The sequence below is a fragment of the Dipodomys merriami genome, unplaced genomic scaffold (assembly GCF_024711535.1).
Source record: "Dipodomys merriami isolate MVZ:Mamm:240054 unplaced genomic scaffold, mDipMer1.0.p SCAF_2, whole genome shotgun sequence".
Lineage (NCBI taxonomy): Eukaryota > Metazoa > Chordata > Mammalia > Rodentia > Heteromyidae > Dipodomys > Dipodomys merriami.
Genome location: NW_027203381.1, coordinates 63,498,705 through 63,519,417, shown reverse-complemented (window position 1 = coordinate 63,519,417; position 20,713 = coordinate 63,498,705). Strand labels below are relative to the sequence as shown.

Sequence of the window (20,713 nt, the reverse complement as noted above, 5' to 3'; positions counted from 1 at the left end):
AATTCTTTTATTATATTGATTTGAAATTCAGTGAGTTCAGGAAGATTTTCTGCAAGCTAAAATGTTAGGAATCACTAGCTGAATAAAAAATGAAAAGAACTCATTTTTAACATGATCAAGTCAATTTACATAATTTTAATGACACTTATTTACAGCATATTTGAAATCAAATGGTCCATTTTATCCATTTTCAACCTGGAAAACAGGATCTGTCAAAGAAAGGGACTTGCTTAGAGTTTCACCACAAGGAGTGACAGATACATAAATGACTTAGAATCATGAACTCCTCCAGTTGCTTTTTAAGATTCAATCCTTGTGTGACAAGAGATCATTACAAGATCTAAGAACATATATGTGTAATTTGTTCTTATCCAATGTGTGTGTGTGTGTATATACACATACATACATTGAAAGACATCCAACTCTCGCTTGCATGCTTGAAAAATAAGACACAATCTGTGTGTCTTATCTTCTACATGTGGACACAGTTTATTTCAATTCAGTTATTAGTTAATGAACATCCCATATTCAAGGTACAATTACAAAGATGTACATGAACACTTTTCCCTGCCCCATTAGGAAGATATTTTAATATGAAGGGAGTTAAGTCATAGATATAATGAACTGTAATAAGTATTGCAAAGCTGATCTAGACAAGTGAAATGGAGCATATTCATTGAGGAAACAGCACTACATGGAGGAAAGGATACTCAGTTTGATTTACAAAGGTAGGTGCACTGTGTACAACAGAAATATACAACACACAGAATCCTAGACTGATCAGTTGTAGTATTCTTGGCCTTTGACCATGTCAACTCTTTTGAATGGACAGGATTCCTTCAGGAGTGAACATAGAGGAGGCAGAAGTGCATGGTTTGTCAATGAGGAAAAAGTCACCAAATATAGTTCGAGACCTGAGAGAGGGTAAGTACCTGTATAAGCTTACTCCCACAAGAATGGGAAAGGGTGACATGGGTTTCCTGGGTTCTCTGTTAGATTAGTGCAGAACCCATTTTCTCTAAAAAAAAAAAAAAAATTAAGAATACTACCATACCACTGCAGTTGAACAAAGTGAAAGCAAGCTTTTCAAACAAAAATATCCTGTTGCTATGTCATCACCAACATGTATTCACATTCAATCCTTCTTCTGTTTTCCACAAGAATTCTGTGGATTGCTCGGTCATCCCCAGCCTGTGGATACTGTGACGGTGGAAAAAGGATTACTTATACATAGTATGGATAATGACAGGATACAGATTGATGTGCTATATAGAGTGAGGCAGAGTTTAATGGCAGATCCAAGGAAAGAGCTGAATATCCTCCATGTCTTCTGTTTATAATGGGTCAGAGAATACATGGTAGCTTGAGGCACTTTTGTTTGTTTGTTTGTTTTCATTTGTGTCAGTCCTGGGGCTTGAACTCAGGGCCCTAAAGCTATCTCTGTGGTTTTGTTTTTGTTTGTTTTGTTTTGTTTTGTTTTACTCAAGCTTAGTGCTCTAATACTTGAGCCATAGCTCCATCTCTGACTTTTTTGTTGTTGGTGGTGTTTAATTAGACTTTCCTTTTCAGGCTGGCTACAAACCACAGTCCTCAGATCTCAGCCTCTTGAGTTTACAAGGGTGAGCTACCAGTGTCCAGCTTGGGCCAGTTTGGTTATAAATCAGAGGTCCCATTCCAAGGGGAAGGTAATAGGATTTCAGGAAGCAGTAAAGATGGAGACACTAAAGAGCAGACACTCATTCTGTTTGTGGACAGTGTCACCGTGTAATGTCAAATATTCAGAATCCTATGCCTTTACTCAACCACAAGATAAGGTGTTTTTTTTAAAATTGTATTGTTTCCTGACATCAGGCTTTCTTTACACATTCCATCCGCTCATGCTTCCTGCACCCAGTTTAAATCCCATGGGCTCTGGGGTCCCCACACATCCTGAGTTGAAAACTGGAGGCTGAATGAGGTCATAAGGCTAACTTCTGTCACATTGTCAATCAGTGCTAGATGATATGGGAAAGACTGCATGTTCAGGGAAGTAGTTCGCATGGAATATTAGATTCATTCTCCAAAGAATATATATCTAAGCAGGGCTTTATTTTTACTCTTTAGTATTTTTAGCCTGATGGAGATCGAACACAGGACCTTTACATGCTAGGCGAGTGCTCTACCACTGAGCTACATCTCTACCTGAAAGGTAGACTTTGGATTTAAGTGACAGGGCCATGAAAGCAGTCACTCTAGTGGATAAAAAAGAATGGGGGAAAAAAAAGAGAAAAAAAGAATGGGGCACCTCAAAAAAAAAAAAAAACAACTGAACATAGAACTTCCCTGTGACTAGCCATACCACTCCTGAGCATCTACCCAGAACATCACAAGCTAGGATTCCATAAAAACACTTGCACATACCTATTGATAGCTACACTGTTCATAACAACCAAGTTATGGAAACAGCCCAGATGATCTACATTAGATGAGTGAATCCAAAACATGTGGTACCTATATACAATGTAATTTTACACAGCCATTAGAAAGAATTATATTGTGTCCATTTGCAGGGAAATGGATGGACCTAGAATAAATCACGTTAAGTGAGGTTAGCCAAGTTCAGAGAGACCAATTGTGTATGTTTTCTTTCATAGGCAGAAGCAAGATCTAAAATACACCAGGATATGATAAATTCTACAGGTCTGTAAGCATTCACATACAGTGAGGCCAAAAGAGAATATTCTTAGGGGAGAAACACCAAGAAGCAATGCATCTGTGCCTCTGAGCATATAAAATATTGATATCAAAATAAATTCAAGAAAAAGGAAAAACAAGATTTTTTTCCCCCATTTTTGTCTTGTTTCTGTTTAACTGTCTTTGGGGGAGATAAGGCAGGCCCAGAAATGGAAAGACAAAGGGTGAAGAAATGTAGCAGTGGTACTCACTAGACACTAAGTTGAAAGGAACTATCCAAATTGTGCATGGGGAAGGGAGGGAAAATCTGGGAGAGAGCATGAGTGAAAAGGTAACATTGTCCAAAAAGAAATGTACTCATTTCCTGACTAATGAAACAGTAACTTAACCCCTGTGTATAAGACCTTTATAGTAACAATTTTAAAAAATAAGAGAAACTATTGAGAAAATAATTAAATTTGTTGATTATGTTAAAAATGAAAGGAATAGGGCAAAAGCATCGAGATGGGGTGAGTAGAACATTATCTATATATTCGTACCAGAAATATATTAATAAATTACAAATAAAGTATTTTCAAAATAGTCTTTAAATGGAGCCAAACATTGTGATACTAATACAATATTAGCAAGAGTAAGCACTAAGAGAAATACTAATTCTTGATCATTATTACTGTTCCTATTGGGTTTGTAATTTTCAAACAAGCTGCACATAATCTATTTTAATACTAGTAGTATCTGATGTGCAGGGATGTGCTGACTTTTCTAAAATCTCAGCACCCATAACCATATTCACTGGGTATTTGAACCCAGTCTTTGGAATCTAAATCCCATATTTTATCCTTTTATTGGCTTCTACTAGACAAATAAATATGTATTAGCTATATTAATTAAATAGTCATCCCTGAGGTCAATGGAGACCCTGACAAAGTATATTGAAATCTTAGGATGCATCAGTCCCTTCCATGAAATAGCATAGAATTAACATATAACTGACACATAGCTTCCTATTAAATCATCTGTGAATTACTTATACTACCTACTCCAATGCCAGGGTATATAAAGAAATAGTTATTAACCTGCATGATTTAAGGGAGCATGACAGAAAAAGGCTAGATGCACTCAGTCCAGGCACATTTTTTTTCAGCTGTTTTTCAGTCCATGCTTGGTTCAATTCACAGATGCAAAGTCCCAGACACAGAGGCCCAACTGTAAATATAAGAACCTGCATTGGGAAGTACAGTACTTCTTTCCCCAGGAGAGCTTGTCAGCACATTCTTCTCAATTTGAAGACTTCTTGGCACTCTACAGCCCTTATATTTCTCCAGTCCTTTCCTTCCCCAGCTTCCAAGTCTGTTTGAAGCCATAAACAGGATAATGGGCCCATCTAATGTGACCTAGACCTCAGTGTGTAGCCACGGAGCCCAGGCTGTTTTATAACTGCCAGAAAGCTTATGGTCATCCAGAGTTCATGATGCTTTTTAAGCTGAGAAATCACCCAGGAAGCGCATGCCAGGATAGCATTTTGCTGTAAATGTTTGGGAAACTCCAGGACAATTGCCAAATTTTAAGGCTTTTTATTTGTTTATTTGGCTATCAGAGAATCTGATATCTGGTAACTCACTAGGAAGATGAATGGAAAAAGCAGAACAAAGGACCAGTGCTATGCAATGATTGATTATGTCAGCAAATTCTACAAAAACTTTCATTCCTTTATGATTTTGTTTGTTGCTCTTTTTTTGTGGTACTGGGGTTTGAACTCAGGACCTCAGGATTGTTAAGCTGAAGTTCAATCATAGCTTTTTGGTGGGTAATTGGAGATAGAATCTCTTGAACTTTTCTGTCCGAGTTAGCTTCAAACCGTGATCCTCTAGATCTCAACTTCCTGAGTAGCTATGATCACAAGCTTTTTACTCACCAGCATCAAGCTTGTGTCTGTAATTTTCTTGGTTGAACTGCAGAATGAATCGCAGGATATTGTCTGGAAGCCCACTGATCTGAAGAAAATCATAACTATTTTTCTTTCTCTACTCTTATGCTCCACCCAGAATACTTCTGTGACCAGGTATGTAGAGAGTTTGCCTCTTGCCCACCATCAAGTTCTACAAGGAACACCCCACTTGGTGTCCTACAATTCAGTTCACCTCTGACAGTCTGCTTGAGACAGGGTCAGATTTCCCAGCCGAGGGCCAAGCCCCGTAAGACTGCCCTGCTTCAGAGGCCAACGGCAGTAGTCAATTGTTACCTATTCATCTGACTGAGCTTCTCACAGACCAACTACAAACATCAGCTCTCCCCATGCACTCTGGATTTTACTAACTTGCTGAAGCTGTACATAAAGTTCAGGGAAACACATTTATCAGGTTTGTTTTGCTTTACAAAGAGCATCATAATAGAGACAAATGGACAACCAGAGGAAATGGTATATTGGGCCAGGCACTGGGGAGGGAGTTCACAGAGCTTCCATGCCCTTTCTGGACAGCCCATAATCCCAGCATACTGAAATCTCATTAAACCTTGTTGCCCAAGAGTATGCTGTTTTCCAGCCCTTCTACTCTACTTCCAGAGGCCCATGTGAGGACTGCTGGATTCAATTCTCTAATCACCTGGTGTTTCATAAGACCTCCTTCTACCCTGAGTTCATCCAGAAGCTACACTGGAAGTTGTTTTGTTAACCTAACTCCAGTGCAATTAAAACAGGACTTATTATGAGTAACAAAAGATACTCACTGTAGCCGGGCACTGGTGGCTCACGCCTGTAATCCTAGCTACTCAGGAGGCTGAGATCTGAGGATCGCGGTTCAAAGCCAGCCGGGGCAGGAGAGACCGTGAGACTCCTATCTCCAATAAACCACCAGAAAACCGGAAGTGGCACTGTAGCTCAAGTGGTAGAGCGCTCGCCTTGAGCTGAAGAGCTGAGGGACAGCGCCCAGGCCCAGAGTTCAAGCCCCACGACCGACAAAAAAAAAAAAAAAAAAAAGATACTCACTGTATCATTTGGAAAAATCTTGAGTTTATTTATCAAGCATTTGAACTAAGAACTGTAGGTAAAGACCAAACATATTTCTTTCTTCCACAACTGGGAAGTTTTGGGTCCAATCATCAAACACTTGAAATAGAACCTAAATTAAGAACACTGGCCAATGGAAGCAAAGTTGTCAACAAGAAAACACTGTCCTATCTTAGTCAGATGCCAAGGAGTCAAGGAAGGGTCCACATGCTACAAAATAAAGAATGCTACAAAGAATGACACCTCCTTGAGTTACCTAATAGTACTTAATAGGATTCATATAAGCGACTTGTAAATGTTAATTTGAGAATCACTCAATCTTATATAGCAGAGTGACACCAATCCAAGACACCTACAGTACAGGGTAACACTATTATGAAAACATTCTCATTACTCATCCACCATCCTTTCAATCATCACTAAAGATTACACTTGATATGATCTTGGGGGTGAGGTAGAAGTTAACACTTAACTTGGGATCTAGAGATTTGGTTTTAGGATTTTCTTAGCTGATGTTCTTGTGTGCCAGCAGAAACCTCATCCCCTTGGTGCTGGGTCCTGTGGCACTTATCTGTAACATAAGGATGATAACTTTTTATTTAACATGGCAAATGTGAAAGACTTTTGTAAAGCATAAAAGGCAATGCTCATCTAAGGGCTTGTTATTTTGTACACCCCTACAATGCCTGGAGTGATATTGTGGTCTCTATGGAAAAGTTAGTTTTCTTACCCAAAGCCACACTTAAGAAACACCAAGTAATTCTTTCCTAGATCACCTCTTTGTTGCAAATGTAGAATCAGAGCCAGGCACATACTTTATGAATGAGAGAATTAAGTTGTTGAACTTAATCTCGTTGTGCTGTGGTTAAGAACTTGCAGAAGCTTCAGGAACCACAACCTATTGGACTGCATTTTTGTGTTCATTTTAATGTTTTCTTCTGCTGGTGTGTTACAAGTCAACTGCAGGCTGGTTGACTCACTTTATGAATGAAGCTTATTTATTTTTTTCCCTTTTGGCTAGTGGGAGGGTAACTGGTTGTTAAGAAACAAGCAATTGAGAGTGTGGTGAGAAATTTCTATATAAAATTATATACTTAGTGATAATAACCTTGTGATAATTAAATTAGCTCTGTTCTCATACCAGTTCCTCCTGAACCTGGAAGATCTGGATATTCAAGGTTATATGGCATCCTGCCTTCACCTGCTTTTAGAATCATCATATGCAAAAGAGTATTATCTTGAAAGTAGCAAACATTGTAAATTCAGCAAAGTACAAACCAATACAGTTTTCTTAACTCCTCCTTTCTTCTGTCTTCCATTTCTTTTTGAAGCTTATATCCGCAAATGCTTCTGAGTGGATCTGGAGATGACTTTCTTGTTGAAGGACATTTCATATATATATATATATATATATATATATATATATATATACACATATATACATGTATATATATACATATATATGTATATATGTATATACACATATATGTATATAAATGTATATATGTATATATGTATATATGTACATATATGTATTATATACATATATGTATATATGTACATATATGTATATATATATACATACATATTTCTAAATTAGAATGAATATGAAATTTACTTTTTCAAATAATTGAAGAAGGCTCTGAATCCGTATGATTATGAATCCCAACTAGCTACACAGACTAAAGCAACTTCCTTCAGAATGTGTTCTATACTTAGAGGTATTATGGAAGGAGCTACTGTTCTGTTTGACTTTGCTTTGTTTTGTTTTATAGCTCTAAAACATCAGTACAAATGTAGCAGCTTACACCAACATCCATTTATTACTCATAGTTTTTGTGGCTCAGAGGTCAGGGGTTAGGGTATCAATGTCTTCAAGTTTTCTCACCAGGCTGCGATCATTTTGGTGACCAAGGTTAGATACTCTTCTGAGGCCTGTCTGTGAAATATTTTCTTTGCTGTTAGATGGCAGAATTCAGTTTCTAAAGGAGTGTTAGCTCATGATTCTTCAGTTCCTCATTGGTTATTGGCCTGAGGCTGCCCCTAATTCTGTGCTGTGTCAGCTGTGATAGAACCACTGCTTCACAGAAGCATGCAAGCAGAGAAGGTAATAGGCCGAGTCTGCCAGCAGGATAAAAACCACAATGTTATGATGTGATAGTTCCTCATCTTGACTATATTCAACTGGTTAGAAGCAAGCCCTAGGCCATACCCACATGCATAAGAAGTAGTTCACACAGGGCACAAGAACCGGGTACAATAACCATTGGGGGCTATCTAGGATATATCTTCCATTGGAAGAAAAGAAGGAAAGAAGGAGAAAGGAAAGAAGGAAGGAGAGAGAAAGGAAAGAAGAAAGGAGAAGAAGGAAGGGAAGAAGAGGAGAGGGTAGCAGAGAAGAATTAGGTTCAGTGAAAGCTAAAAAACACTTCATATTATTGCCTCACTGCTTCAGAGATTCATAAGGCCTAGTTATATATTAGAAGTTCTCAAGTCCATTTAAATTTTATATAATCCAGTACTGTCCCAAAACTTCATAGCATGAGAAATACTAAGAGGTAGAAAAATGTATTTTATTTCTCTTCTGGCTTAAGGGATGTGATACTGAAACTGAATACTTGTTAATATATTCTTTTTTTTTTTTTTTTTTTTTTTTTTTTTGGTCATGGGGCCTGAACTCTGGGCCTGGGCACTGTCCCTCAGCTCTTCAGCTCAAGGCTAGCGCTCTACTACTTGAGAGCCACAACACCACTTCTGGCTTTTTATGCTTACGTGGTGCTAAAAAATTGAACCCAGGGCCTCATGCATGGTAGGCAAGCACTCTACCACTGAGCCACCTTCCTAGCCCTTGTTTGTTTATACATTTTGATAACAACTTAAAAAATTAATAGGAGCCTTAAGTGGACATGTGAATGAGTACTTTTGGGTTATAGTGCCATGAAATTGCTCAGATTGATGGGAGTGAGTCACTTCTGGTCACCTTGGTACCATTTAATACATTGTTGGTGGGAGACTAGCAATAAATGAAGACTAGCAATAAATTTATAATAAAATTATAAGTAATGGATTAAGACCTGATAAAGGCCAACATTCATCAAATACACTAAAATTATATGTAATAGCTTCAATAGAGAAAAGGTATGGTAGAATGTGTCATTATACAGCAAGATAATGCAGAAAACGATAGTAAATAAACAGAACCTTGTAAATAGTTGAGCATGTGGTACATAGGTACAATCCCAGCCCTTGTGAGGCTGAAGCAGGAGGGTTGCCAGTATAAGACCAGACTGAGCTACATAACACAATCCTATCAGAAACAAACAAGCAAACAAGCAATAGCAACCTGGTCAGATCATTGAGTAATAGAAACATTTGTATGGAATGCTGTGCCTTAAGTCAAGCCAAATAACAAGAATTGTTTCATTAATAATGTTAATTGTAATAATGCTCATTTAAAATGTAGCTAGTTTATTATCTGGCTTTTGTTTATTTATTAATTTACTCTGGGTAAATAGTAGGGCTTCAACTCGGGACCTGAGCCATGCCCCTTTATTTAAAGCCTGTGCTCTTCCACTCAAGCTGTTTCTGCCTTGTGTGTGCCTTGTGTGTGTGTGTGTGTGTGTGTGTGTGTGTGTGAGAGAGAGAGAGAGAGAGAGAGAGAGAGAGACAGAGACAGAGACAGAGACAGAGACAGAGACAGAGAAAGAGAAAGAGACAGAGAGAGACAGAAACACACACACACAGAGAGAGAGAGAGAGAGAGAGAGAGAGAGAGAGAGAGAGAGAGAGAGAGAGAGAGAGAGAGAGAGAGAGAGAGTCTTAGGGCTTGAACTCAGGGCCTGAGTGCTATCCCTGTGCTTTTTAAAAAAATTCTCTTATTCTCTTTCTCTCAAGGCTAGCACTCTACTACTTAAGCCACAGATCCACTCCTAACTTTTTGGTGGTTAATTGGAAATAACTGCCCCGCCTGGCTTCAATCACTCCTCAGATCTCAGCCTCCTGAGTAGCTAGGATTATAGGTGAGCCACCAATTCCTGGCAGCATCCATTTAATCTTAAAATTTGATGATGGTATTGTAGTTATATGAAACTATGGAAATCAATAATGTCTGCATTACTTCTATAATACAAAAAAATTTTGTGACTATAAATACGGAATGAAAATCACAGTAAAAATAGTTTGTCGGCACCAGAGCTCTTTCAGGAGCATTTGTTTTAACTGATAACCACACATTGCTCAAGACTGAGAAACACTGGCTCCTCGAAGACTCTATGAGTCATGGGCTGTGGGGAACTTTCATCTGTACTTAACTAGTAATACATGCAGGGTGCTACTCCCCGTTCTGCTTTTCCGAGATAAAAGCAGACATCTGTCTTGATGTCTCTTCTTTCTTGGAAAGTGTCTTAGACAGACTCTGTGCCAGTGTCCATTGCTCGATTGGGCAAGGAAGGGCGGCTGTGGTTCTCCGGAGCTCCTTCTATGGTGAGCTGTTGCTAAGAGGTGGGAATGTTTCCAGTAAAAGGAATAACAAGCACCATTTTCCTCTCTGTTCAGTTTCTGGCAGAAGGCGTTTGCCCTGTGCCTCCCTTAAAGTGCTCCTCATCAGCACAGGCTTTCTCCTTCTGTTCTTTTAAAGCAAGGGACCTTGTTATGGGACCTTGCCCATGGGACCCCAAAGAACCTCTTTTTGAAGGGCCTCTGGCAGCTACTTTTCTAAAGGTGTTCCCCAAAACAACAATGTGAAGATGTTACACAGAACTCAGAGAAAAGTAATCACTCTAAACACAAGAGTGCTCAGGTGGGTATTGGGAAGGCACGTGGGAAGGAGACAGGTATTACCTGCTGGTGACTGCTGATGCCATTTCTCCAAGTAAGGCATGGGAGCAGGGGCATATCAAGTGTGAGGGACAGAGAGATGTAGTCAATGACTTGATTTGATGTTGACAGAGACACAAGCAAAGGGCTAAGGAGAAGGCTAGGCTTCTCAGAGGAGAATCCCGAGAGTTGTCCAGTCTATTTTTCTGAATTACTTGGAAAAAAAAAACCCTTACCCATCCTAAAAGATCGAACATAGGTAAGCTGGTCTGCAAGACATCTCCACCTTTCTGATTGATTGCATGTCGTATTTACAGAGCTGGCTAATCCATAATTTATCCTCCCATCCCTGGGCATCCATTCTGAGAAGGCTTCTCTTGTGTTTCCACTGAAGCCATTGGGTATTCTGTGCTTCCTTTTTGGAGGACAGAGGTAGCAGGCAAGACGGGTCATGTGCATGCTCTGTCATTCCAGGTGGGCCTTTGCTGTTTGAGAACATCACCTTTGTTTACAACTCAGAGCAACTGAACGGGACGCAGCGGGTTCTTCTGGATAATGTCCTGTCTGAAGAACAGTGCCGGGAGCTGCACAGTGTGGCCAGTGTGAGGCTGCAGGAGGGGAGGATCCTGGCAGGGGAGGGTCCTGGCAGGGGAAGGTCCTGGAAGGGGAGGGCTCTGGGAGAGGATGGGTCCACTCTGCTGGCCTCTCCAGAGCCTGCAGGATAGGGGTCCTGCTCTCCTTTGTACCCAGGGAATAAGGCCTATAATGCACTTGCTTTAGAATCAATCCACACTGGTTATGGAAGCACTTTCATAGCTTTTCAGTTGCAATTACTTCAGTTTTCTCAGATTCCACCGTAGAATACCAACTGGCTTTATCTCTAGGACAGGATGACCACCTGTTTTGTGACTTGCCTACCATATAAAGTTTCTAGGGAAAATCCTTTCATTTTAATTCATAATGATTGAATATGTGAATCAATTACTTCTTTGTTTCTATAAATATGTAGACTGAAGATTAATAGGTATCTTCTTTTAAGGGATGCTCTGATTTTATCTTGATTTATGTTTTTATCATTACCTTTAAGTAATTGTTCGAAGGGGTTTTAATCCAACTCATCAGTTTACATGAGCATTATATCTTGATCAGCATCATTTTTTCCATCAATCTGCCCCCTCTCATCTACCCCCCCCCATCCCCTCAAGTTACCTGGCTCCAGTTTCACAGGTGAACATTGATTATTGCCATGTATCAACCCCCCTTTCTTCTTTTCCTTTGTCTGCTCCCTCCTCCCATTAAGCCCTATCCATGTTGTTGTTATTATTATGATGATGATTCCTAATAAGAATGAGTTGAACCTGGGTCCTGGAATACAACGGGAATGACTCTGCAAATTGACTTTTGCACCCTGCTTTCTGGCAGCCAGAGCATAAAGACAAGGTGATGGATGACATACTCATTACTGATAAAGCTTCTTCTTGTATTTTTCTTCCAGGGAATCATGCTTGTAGGTGACGGCTATCGAGGGAAAACATCACCCCACACACCCAACGAAAAGTTTGAAGGGGCAACAGTCCTGAAAGCACTCCGAGTAAAGTTTTTGCTTTCTGTGGGCTTGGTTTCTTCAGTGTCAGGCTACAGGCCTCAGGCTCTTGTGAATGTCAAACAGAGCAAAAAGGGAGAGGAAGGGGTGGACCCCTGGTTGGGTGGTTTTGTGTGTTTGCTATAGAATGTAAGCTTTGATCCCAGATCTTCCTCCATCCTAATGTGTGATGGGTGACATGTGTGTCCTCTAAGGCATGGGGTGGGGCGGGGGTGGGGGGTGGGAGGGCGGAGCTTCACTCCTAGCCACCTTCGTTGTCTTTGATCATTTCCTCATTCATTCACCAAGTTCTCAAACTTTACGTCTCCTGAAACCTGTCCCTGACCAAAAACATATATGCAGCCTCTGTCCTCAAGGAGTTTGTGAGCTAATTATATAAACATCAAAACAAGTGCTGTTGGGTGGGGTTGGGGGGCTGATGAAGAAGAGAAGAATAGAATATGAGAAGAAGGCTCGGGCAAACAGTCTTTAACTCTCCCTCTGTGAGGGGGAGGAGCTTCTTTTAATGGTTGCCTGGTCTCTTCCAGACCTACAAGCATGGGGTTCTATTCCCAGTAGCCAGCTCAGAAAGGACAATGATGTCTTGGCTTAATGAAATCTGGAGACTGCCCCCAGTCTTCCAGTGACCCTGCTTTTCCTCTTTGTCTTTTCAGTTTGGTTATGAAGGCCGAGTGCCTCTGAAGAGCGCCCGTCTGTTTTATGACATCAGTGAAAAGGCTCGAAAGATCGTGGAATCCTATTTCATGCTGAATTCTACCCTGTATTTCTCCTATACACACATGGTCTGCCGAACAGCCCTGTCAGGTGAGATTCCGAGCCTGAATTTCACCCTGCGATCCACCATGCCTAGTGAAGGCTCTACCAAGCCAAGCTAAGCTCTAGTACTCCTTTGATGATATTGGGTAACATTCCTACATTGTAGGCACCTACCAAGTCTTTCTTGCTCAGCCTTATTTTTTGATCTCCTACAGTTGCCAGAAACCTTCACCCTGAACACTTTCTGTCTTCAAATCTGTTTTTCGCAATGGCTAAAATCAAGGAGGGAAAGAAAGAATAAAACAAACGGCTTTCCTTCTGCAGCTTCTACAGCCAGATCCCTGGATCTTACAGTTGTTAGGCCTGCAAGCACTGAGTGGGAGCTTTGGTGATAAAAGAGATTACTTAATCAGTGTTCTTTAAGCCAAGCGCCAGCAACCCATGCCTATAATCCTAGCTACTCAGGAGGCTGAGATCTGAGTATCACAGGTTCAAGCTAGCCCAGGCAGAAAAGTACTTGAGGCTCTTATCTACAAGTTGCAAAAAAGTAAGAAGTAGAGTTGTGATTTAAGTGGTAGAGTACCAGCTTTGGAACGAAAAAGCTGAGGAACAGTGCCTGGTCCCTGAGTTCAAGCCTTAGTACCAACCCAGTAAATAAATAAGCCAGGCACTGGTGGCTCTTGCTTGTAATCCTATTTACTCAAGAGGCTGAGGATCACAGTTCAAGGCCAGTCCGGGCAGGAAAGCACATGAGGCTCTTCCCTCCAATTAACCACCTGAAACCTAGAAGTGATGCTCTGGCTCAAGTGGAAGAATGCTTGCCTTGAGCTGAAGAGCTCAGGGAGAATGCCCAGGCTGAGTTCAAGCCCCATAACCAACAATATAAAATAAAATAAAATATATACATACATACATGCATGCATGCATGCATATGTACATGCATCACACAAATACATACTTACATGCATCCTCACATAAAACCTTATTTGAAAGGAAGCATCCTCACACCCCACTCATTGCTAGTCCCTCTGTGTCTTTTCTCCCACCAACTTCAATGGGAACTAGAAGGATGTCCTGTAGACTTTACTTGTGTGACATGTCATCTTAAAACCCAAATCATGCATTTATGTCTTCACATGCCATTCCTGGGGTCTGGATGCTGTCCCTGAGCATTTTTGCTCAAGGCTAGTGTGCTACCGCTTGAGCCGCAGCTTCACCTCCAGCTTTTTGGTGGTTAATTAGGGAAAAGAGTTTCTTGTATATTCCTGCCCAGACTTTCTTCAAACTGGGATCCTCAGACCTCAGTCTCCTGAGTAGCTAGTGTGACAGCAGTGAGCCACTGGTGCCAGGCTATCATGTTCCCTCCTCCTCCTCCTCCTCCTCCTCCTCCTCTTCCTCCTCCTTCTCCTCATCCTCCTCCTCGTCCTCCTCCTCCTCCCCCTTCTCCTCCTCCTCCTCCTCTTCTTCCTCCTCTTCCTCCTCCTCTTCCTCCTCTTCCTCCCCCTCCTCCTTCTTCCTTTTCTTTCTCTTTTTAAATTATCTTTAATTATTCTGGCCATTATTTTTAATCCTTGAAATAGAATCCATGAAACCAGAGCTGATTGAGGAGGAATTTTATCATTGAAGAGACAGGTATCATTTGCCCAAGATTCTACATGAAGTTGATGTCCAGACTGGATCAGAGTCTTTGTCCATTGTCCTTCCATGTGTTCTGATGAGTCTTCTGTGTCTCCACACTCATGGATGACACTAGAAACATGAGAAGACAGTGATAGTGTCTGCTTTTCTGTTGGAAGTTGCTGCAATCCGTCTCCTATTCTCCTGGCAGGCCAGCAGGACAGGAGAAATGACCTCAGCCATCCCATCCATGCTGATAACTGCCTGTTGGACCCAGAAGCCAATGAGTGCTGGAAGGAGCCTCCGGCATACACTTTCCGCGACTATAGGTACAGACACCACTGACTTCAAAGCCAGACTTTCTCATAACAGTTATCAAAACCTCACGGACACTGGAAAGCTTCTGTTGGGCACTCACTCTTCATTTTGCTTCAGGAGAGCTTGTCCAGTGGTCTCCCGAAGCAGCTGTAATCACAGAGAAGCATCGATTTCTTTGATATCTTTAACAGAAACTCATTTTGCATCTAATTAACCATGGTGTCTCACAGGCTTGTCCTTGAGCATGTGTTTGTAGGTCTCAGAAGACAATAACATAGCATCACAATGCATGACTTAGCTAGTATTCACACCCATAAAGAACTCTGCTTGTATTTAGAAGCTCCCAGAATGAAATACGCTTTCAACGTATGGAAGGCTATCAGTATGTAAAGAATCATTGTAGTCATCATGTATTGTATATAAAAGTATACTAATTATTATTACTACACCCTGCTCTGCTCAAAAATCAGTTATTGAGCGCCCCCTATCTCTGAGGCTAGGCTTCACAGCGAGGAATTGTCTAGCATTTTTTAAAAGCCCTATTAAATAAGGGAATGAAAGAGTTACAAGTTATATCAGTGAGATTAGAGAATGAAATTAAATCTGATTAGGCACCACCTTCCAAAAGAAGTAAAATATGGCATAAGACTTGAAATATGATTGAAACATTAATGTAAATGGAACCAATGAGCACTTCAGGGGTATAACCTATATAATACCTAATCTTCACAGAATGGAGGGTCGTTTATTTCAATATCAACTTCAAGGGGGACTTACTGATGAAGCTAGTGCATTCATCAGCAGTCTCTGTGAGGTTGGAAGCATGTATCATCATATGAACGCTGTCCTCTTTCTTCTTATAGCGCGCTCCTATATATGAACGATGACTTTGAAGGAGGAGAATTCATATTCACCGAAATGGATGCTAAGACTGTGACAGTAAGTAAATATCTCCTGCAAACTCTTAAAACTTCAGTCTACATTTTTCCAGACTCACAGATCAAGAATCCAAGAAATGGAGAAATCACTAGTGAATTTGTAGGTCATAAAATATAAGACATGAAAGCATCTACAGGCACATCTGAATCCATCTCAAAAATGAATAAATTAAAAATGAAACAAAATGAAACAAAACAAAAAAAACAGATAGCCACCTGTAATCCTAACGAATCAGGAGTCTGAGATCTGAGGATCGTGGTTAAGCTGGGCAGGAAAGTCTCTAACACTCTAATCTCCAATTCACCACTCAAAACGCTAGAAGAGGATCTGTGGCTCAAGTGGTAGATACTAGCTTTAAACTTAAAAGCTCTGGGATAATGTCCGGGCTCTGAGCTCAAGCCCCAGAACCAGCATTAAAATAATATAAAATAAAATAAAACAGTTTTGTAACTATTTAATGTGATTGTGTAACTAATGTTAGACTTGGAACAAAAGTGTTCTGAGTTCTGTCAAACAATGTGACAGAAGTTCCTAAGTCACCCAAATCCAGGAAAAGTTAAATGATTACACAAAATGTCTTCCAAGTAACCTGCTGTTCTGCATTCTTGGACTGAGCATTGTCCTTCAATTCCCAAGTTATCAAAATTATCATTTGCAGTTATAGGCATAAGTGTGGGTGTGTGTATATAAATAAATACTTGTGCAAATATACATCACTCCTTTGCTTCCACATGGATATGCATACTCACAGATATACACGCTAAGCCAGGTATTGGTGTATCATGCCTGCACTCAGGAAGCTAAAATCTGAGGATCATGATTCAAAGTCAGGCTGGGCAGAAAAGTCCATGAGATTCTTATTCTAATTAATCAGCAAAAACCCAGAAGGTGTGGCTCAAGTGGTAAAGTTCTGAGGTAAAGAAGTCAAGCAAGAGCCTGAGGATCTGAGTTCAAGCCCCAGGACACATAATCTCTCTGTCTCTCTCCATCTCTCTCTCTTTCTCTCCCTCTCTCTTTCTTACTCTTTCTCTTTGTCTCTGTGTATGTGTGTGTTTCTGTCTGTCTCTCTGTCTCTCTCTCTGTCTCTCTCTCTCTCACACAAACACACACACAATGATAGATAATATCAAAAGATAAATTCAACTACCATCTTCCTAAGAAAACCAAGGTATTTAAAAAGCCAGCTTACTGCACCCTTAGAGAAGATAATGTGGGTATCTATTAATGTTTAAGCCCAAAATCACACACAATGCTAGAAAAGCATTTTCTCCATTTGAAGAAACAACAGAAACACAAGTCAACCATGGAGTATCATTTTCTCCATGTAAAACCTAAGTAGTCAGAACATGGATATGATAAATGCCAAAATTTTGGCATTTTCTAAACCATCTTGAAGACTTTAGCTGAGTTTTATTCTTTTCCCTCTTAGTACACAGACTTTTCTCAATAGGAAACAACCTTGTAGTGTGTATTATATCTTGTATTATCATGACACACAATTAGGGTACAAGGAACACATATCCCAAGCTGTTTGTACTGAATTTAAAGGAGCCTCTGAAGATCCTGGTTAAAACTATCCAGAAACATGGTTAAGTGATTTTTTAAAATTTGTGTGATTTAATACAATATCTGTTTAAAAGTTCATCTTGCCTCATTCTTTATAGAAATATTAATATGCTTTATAACTGGGGAGATTCAGTCAAAATTGATGTAGTTTAAAAGCCTTGCCCGGGATTCTGAATTTTGGGAAGTCTGTGTGTGAAAAGCATTTGTTCTTGAGCTTTGCTAATCCTGAAACCGAAGGAGAAAAACAAAAGTTCACAGTTTCGAAGAAAATCATGGTTGGAACAGAATGCAGACAGGTGGTTGCAAAGATGTCTTTGATTTTACTCCATCTAGTGGCCATATTTGAAAATGATCAATGTATGAAAAAAGAAAGGAATTACTGAAGAATTTCATTCACTGTAGAATGTAAGCTAATTACACTTCCATTTACCACATTGAAACCAGGTCACATTCTCCTTTCACATCCAATTATCCTAAGAACTGGTGTATGTTCCAAAGCACTGAATATTACTTCCCGACAAAAACTAAATGAAAAACTCTGCAACAGGATTTTAAACCAAAAGCCGAGTTGTTTATATTACTTTATATGACTTTATATGGCACAGATTTTTAATATGTTTTTATTGTAAAAATACTGTAGAGAAGGGTTACAGTTACATGAGTAAGGTAATGAGTACATTTCCTCTCTAGCATTGTTACCTCCTCCTTTGTTTTTCCCCTACCATCCCTTCCCTCCTCGCCTCCCCAATTCCTCCCTCTCTGCCCCCAAGTTATAAAGTTTGTTTTCAACATAGTGTCTTGTACATCTCATTGTTACAATGGGTTAACCTGTATCCTTATTTCAGCATTTTGTTATTTCCTTCTCCTCCCCAAATTAGAAAAATGTATATACAAGATGTAGGGCCCTGGAATCAAACACAGTGAAAACAGGGGTTATACCATGGGGGAAGAGCATACAAGAGAAACAAAAAAATCACATAGTACATTTTAAATATGCTAAAAACAATAGCAAGAAAGAAAAAAACACTCATGTTTCTATCTTGGGGTTCATTTCACTTAACATTATCTTACATAGTCATATGCACATAGCTTTTGACCTTTTCTGCTTGTCCTAGACTTATACTACTTATTGCAAAGAAAGGAAACCATGAGATCTATGTTTCTTTGGGCCTGGCTTTCTTCACTTAATATAAATTTTCCATTTCTGTTTCCTAACAAATGGGGCGATATCATTCTTTCTGATGGAGTCATAAAATTCCATTTTATAAATAGACCACATTTTCTTGATCCATTCATCTACTGAGGGGCATCTGGGTTGGTTCCATATCTTAGCTATGGTAAATAATGCTGCAATAAACATAGTTGTGCTGGTAGCTTTAGTATGGTCTTGTTTGTGATCATTTGAGTAAATGCCCAAAAGTGGGATTGCTGGGTCATAGGGGAGCTATATGTGGAGTCTTTTGAGGAACCTCCATACTGCTTTCCAAAGTGGTTGAACAAGTTTGCACTCCCACCAACAATACAGTAAGGTTCCCTTCTGGCCACATTCCTTCCAGCATCAATTGTTATTAGATTTCTTGATTTTAGCCATTCTAACTGGAGTGAGGTGGAATCTCAATGTTGTTTTGATTTGCATTTCTTTTATGGGTAGAGAGGTTGAGCATTTCTTCATGTGTATATTGGCTATTCTTATTTCCTCTTCAGAGAAGTTTCTCTTTAAGTCTTAGCCCACTTATTTATTGGGCAGTTGTTTCTTTGAGGATTTGTCCTTAGAGGATTTAGTTTTTTGAGTTCTAAGTATATTTTAGATATGAGACCCTTGTCCATTGTATGGCTAGTGAAGATCTTCTCCCAATTCGTGGGCTTTCTTTTTTTTTATTGTGAAAATACTGTACAGAGAGGTTACAATTACATGGGCAAGATAGTGACTACATTTCTTATCAAGCATTGTAGCCTCCTCCTTTGTTTCCCCTTCCCATCCCTTCCCAGCTTCCCCCCCACTGCCCCCCCACCCAATCCTCCCCCCGCCCCCCCACCGAAGTTGCAAAGTTCGTTTTCCACATGACAACTTGTACTTCTCATTGTTGCAACGGGTCCACTTGTATCTTTATTTAAACAACTTGTTTTTCCCCTTCTCCTGCACAAATTCTACCGACATCAAATATAGTGAAGGCAGGGGTTATACTGTGGGGGAGGGACATACAAAGCAACAAAGAAATAATCTTATAAATGCGTTAGAAACAAATACATGAAAGAAAAAAAACATTTAAATACATATCTAACGGTTCATTTTCCTAACATCACCTTATCTGACCTTTTCTGCTTGATTCATACATATACTAGATATTGCAAATAAGGGAAACCATGGGACCTATGTTTCTTTGGGCCTGGCTTACTTCACTTATTATAATTTTTTACAAGCCTTTCCATTTCCTAACAAATGGGGCAAGGTCATTCTTTCTGATGGAGGCATAGAATTCCATTGTGTATATATACCACATTTTCTTGATCCATTCATCTACTGAAGGGGCTTTCTATTGATCTTGCTAGCTATGTCCTTTGCCATGCAGAAGCTCTGCAGTTTCATGCAATCTCATTTGTCCAATCTTTGATTTCTTGTGTTTCTTTGATTATGGCACAGATTTTTAAGACATTTGTTTATAATAGATAAATGAAATTCCTAGATAAGAATGTGATGAATTCTTAAAATCGAATTCCAGTTCTTATTTCTTTCTCATGACAACTTCACTCCTCTTTTAGCTGAAGGACCTATGGAACAGAGAAATGGCCTAACCTGAGGCCACACAAGGAATTAGTATCTTTTAAGTCTTTTATTTTGTAACACACTGCAATTTTTAAATTAATTGATTGGTGGCTGAATTTACCTTTATTTGACAAAAGTTCATCACAAATGCATTTCTGACTGTTGACCATGGATTAGATGGAAAGCAGAGTTTTCCACAATCTTACTTGAACAGTAGGATATAAGGGAGATAGGTGGGTTAATCTGTGCAAAAACATGTACTTGTGAGGTACAGTAATTGATGAATATGATATTCTTTGTTTATGTTTGAAGGTTAAGTTTCATAACCCAGCCTATTTGCTTCATGGAAGCTTCCATTCAAATTTAAAAGACCCTAGACCAGAACGGCATGTAAATTCAACGTGACTAGGTTATGTTGCAAAAGTATGAGCACAGGCTTAGCATATGGCTCAGTGGTAGAGTACTTGCCTAGCTAGCATGCAAAGCCCCTGGGTTCAATTCCTCAGTACCCCATAAACAGAAAAAGACGGAAGGGGAGCTGGGTAGATCAAGTGGTAGAGCACTTGCCTTGAGCAAAAGAAGCTCAGGGCCCAGGCCCTGAGCTCAAGCCCCAGGGCTGGCAATAAAACAAGTCATTTGTCTGAACTTGAGACCAG

General features: G+C 39.8%; 1 protein-coding gene across 1 annotated transcript in view; it reads left to right on the top strand.

Annotated features, from left to right (window-relative positions):
* P3h2 (prolyl 3-hydroxylase 2) overlaps positions 1-20,713 on the top strand; it is a 171,130-nt gene that overhangs the window by 140,771 nt on the left and 9,646 nt on the right. Inside the window, exons 8-13 of the mRNA XM_070029825.1 lie at positions 833-924; positions 10,969-11,096; positions 11,990-12,085; positions 12,751-12,901; positions 14,682-14,799; positions 15,652-15,727. Of these exons, the coding sequence (XP_069885926.1) occupies positions 833-924; positions 10,969-11,096; positions 11,990-12,085; positions 12,751-12,901; positions 14,682-14,799; positions 15,652-15,727 (661 nt within the window). The remainder of the gene's footprint in view (positions 1-832; positions 925-10,968; positions 11,097-11,989; positions 12,086-12,750; positions 12,902-14,681; positions 14,800-15,651; positions 15,728-20,713) is intronic.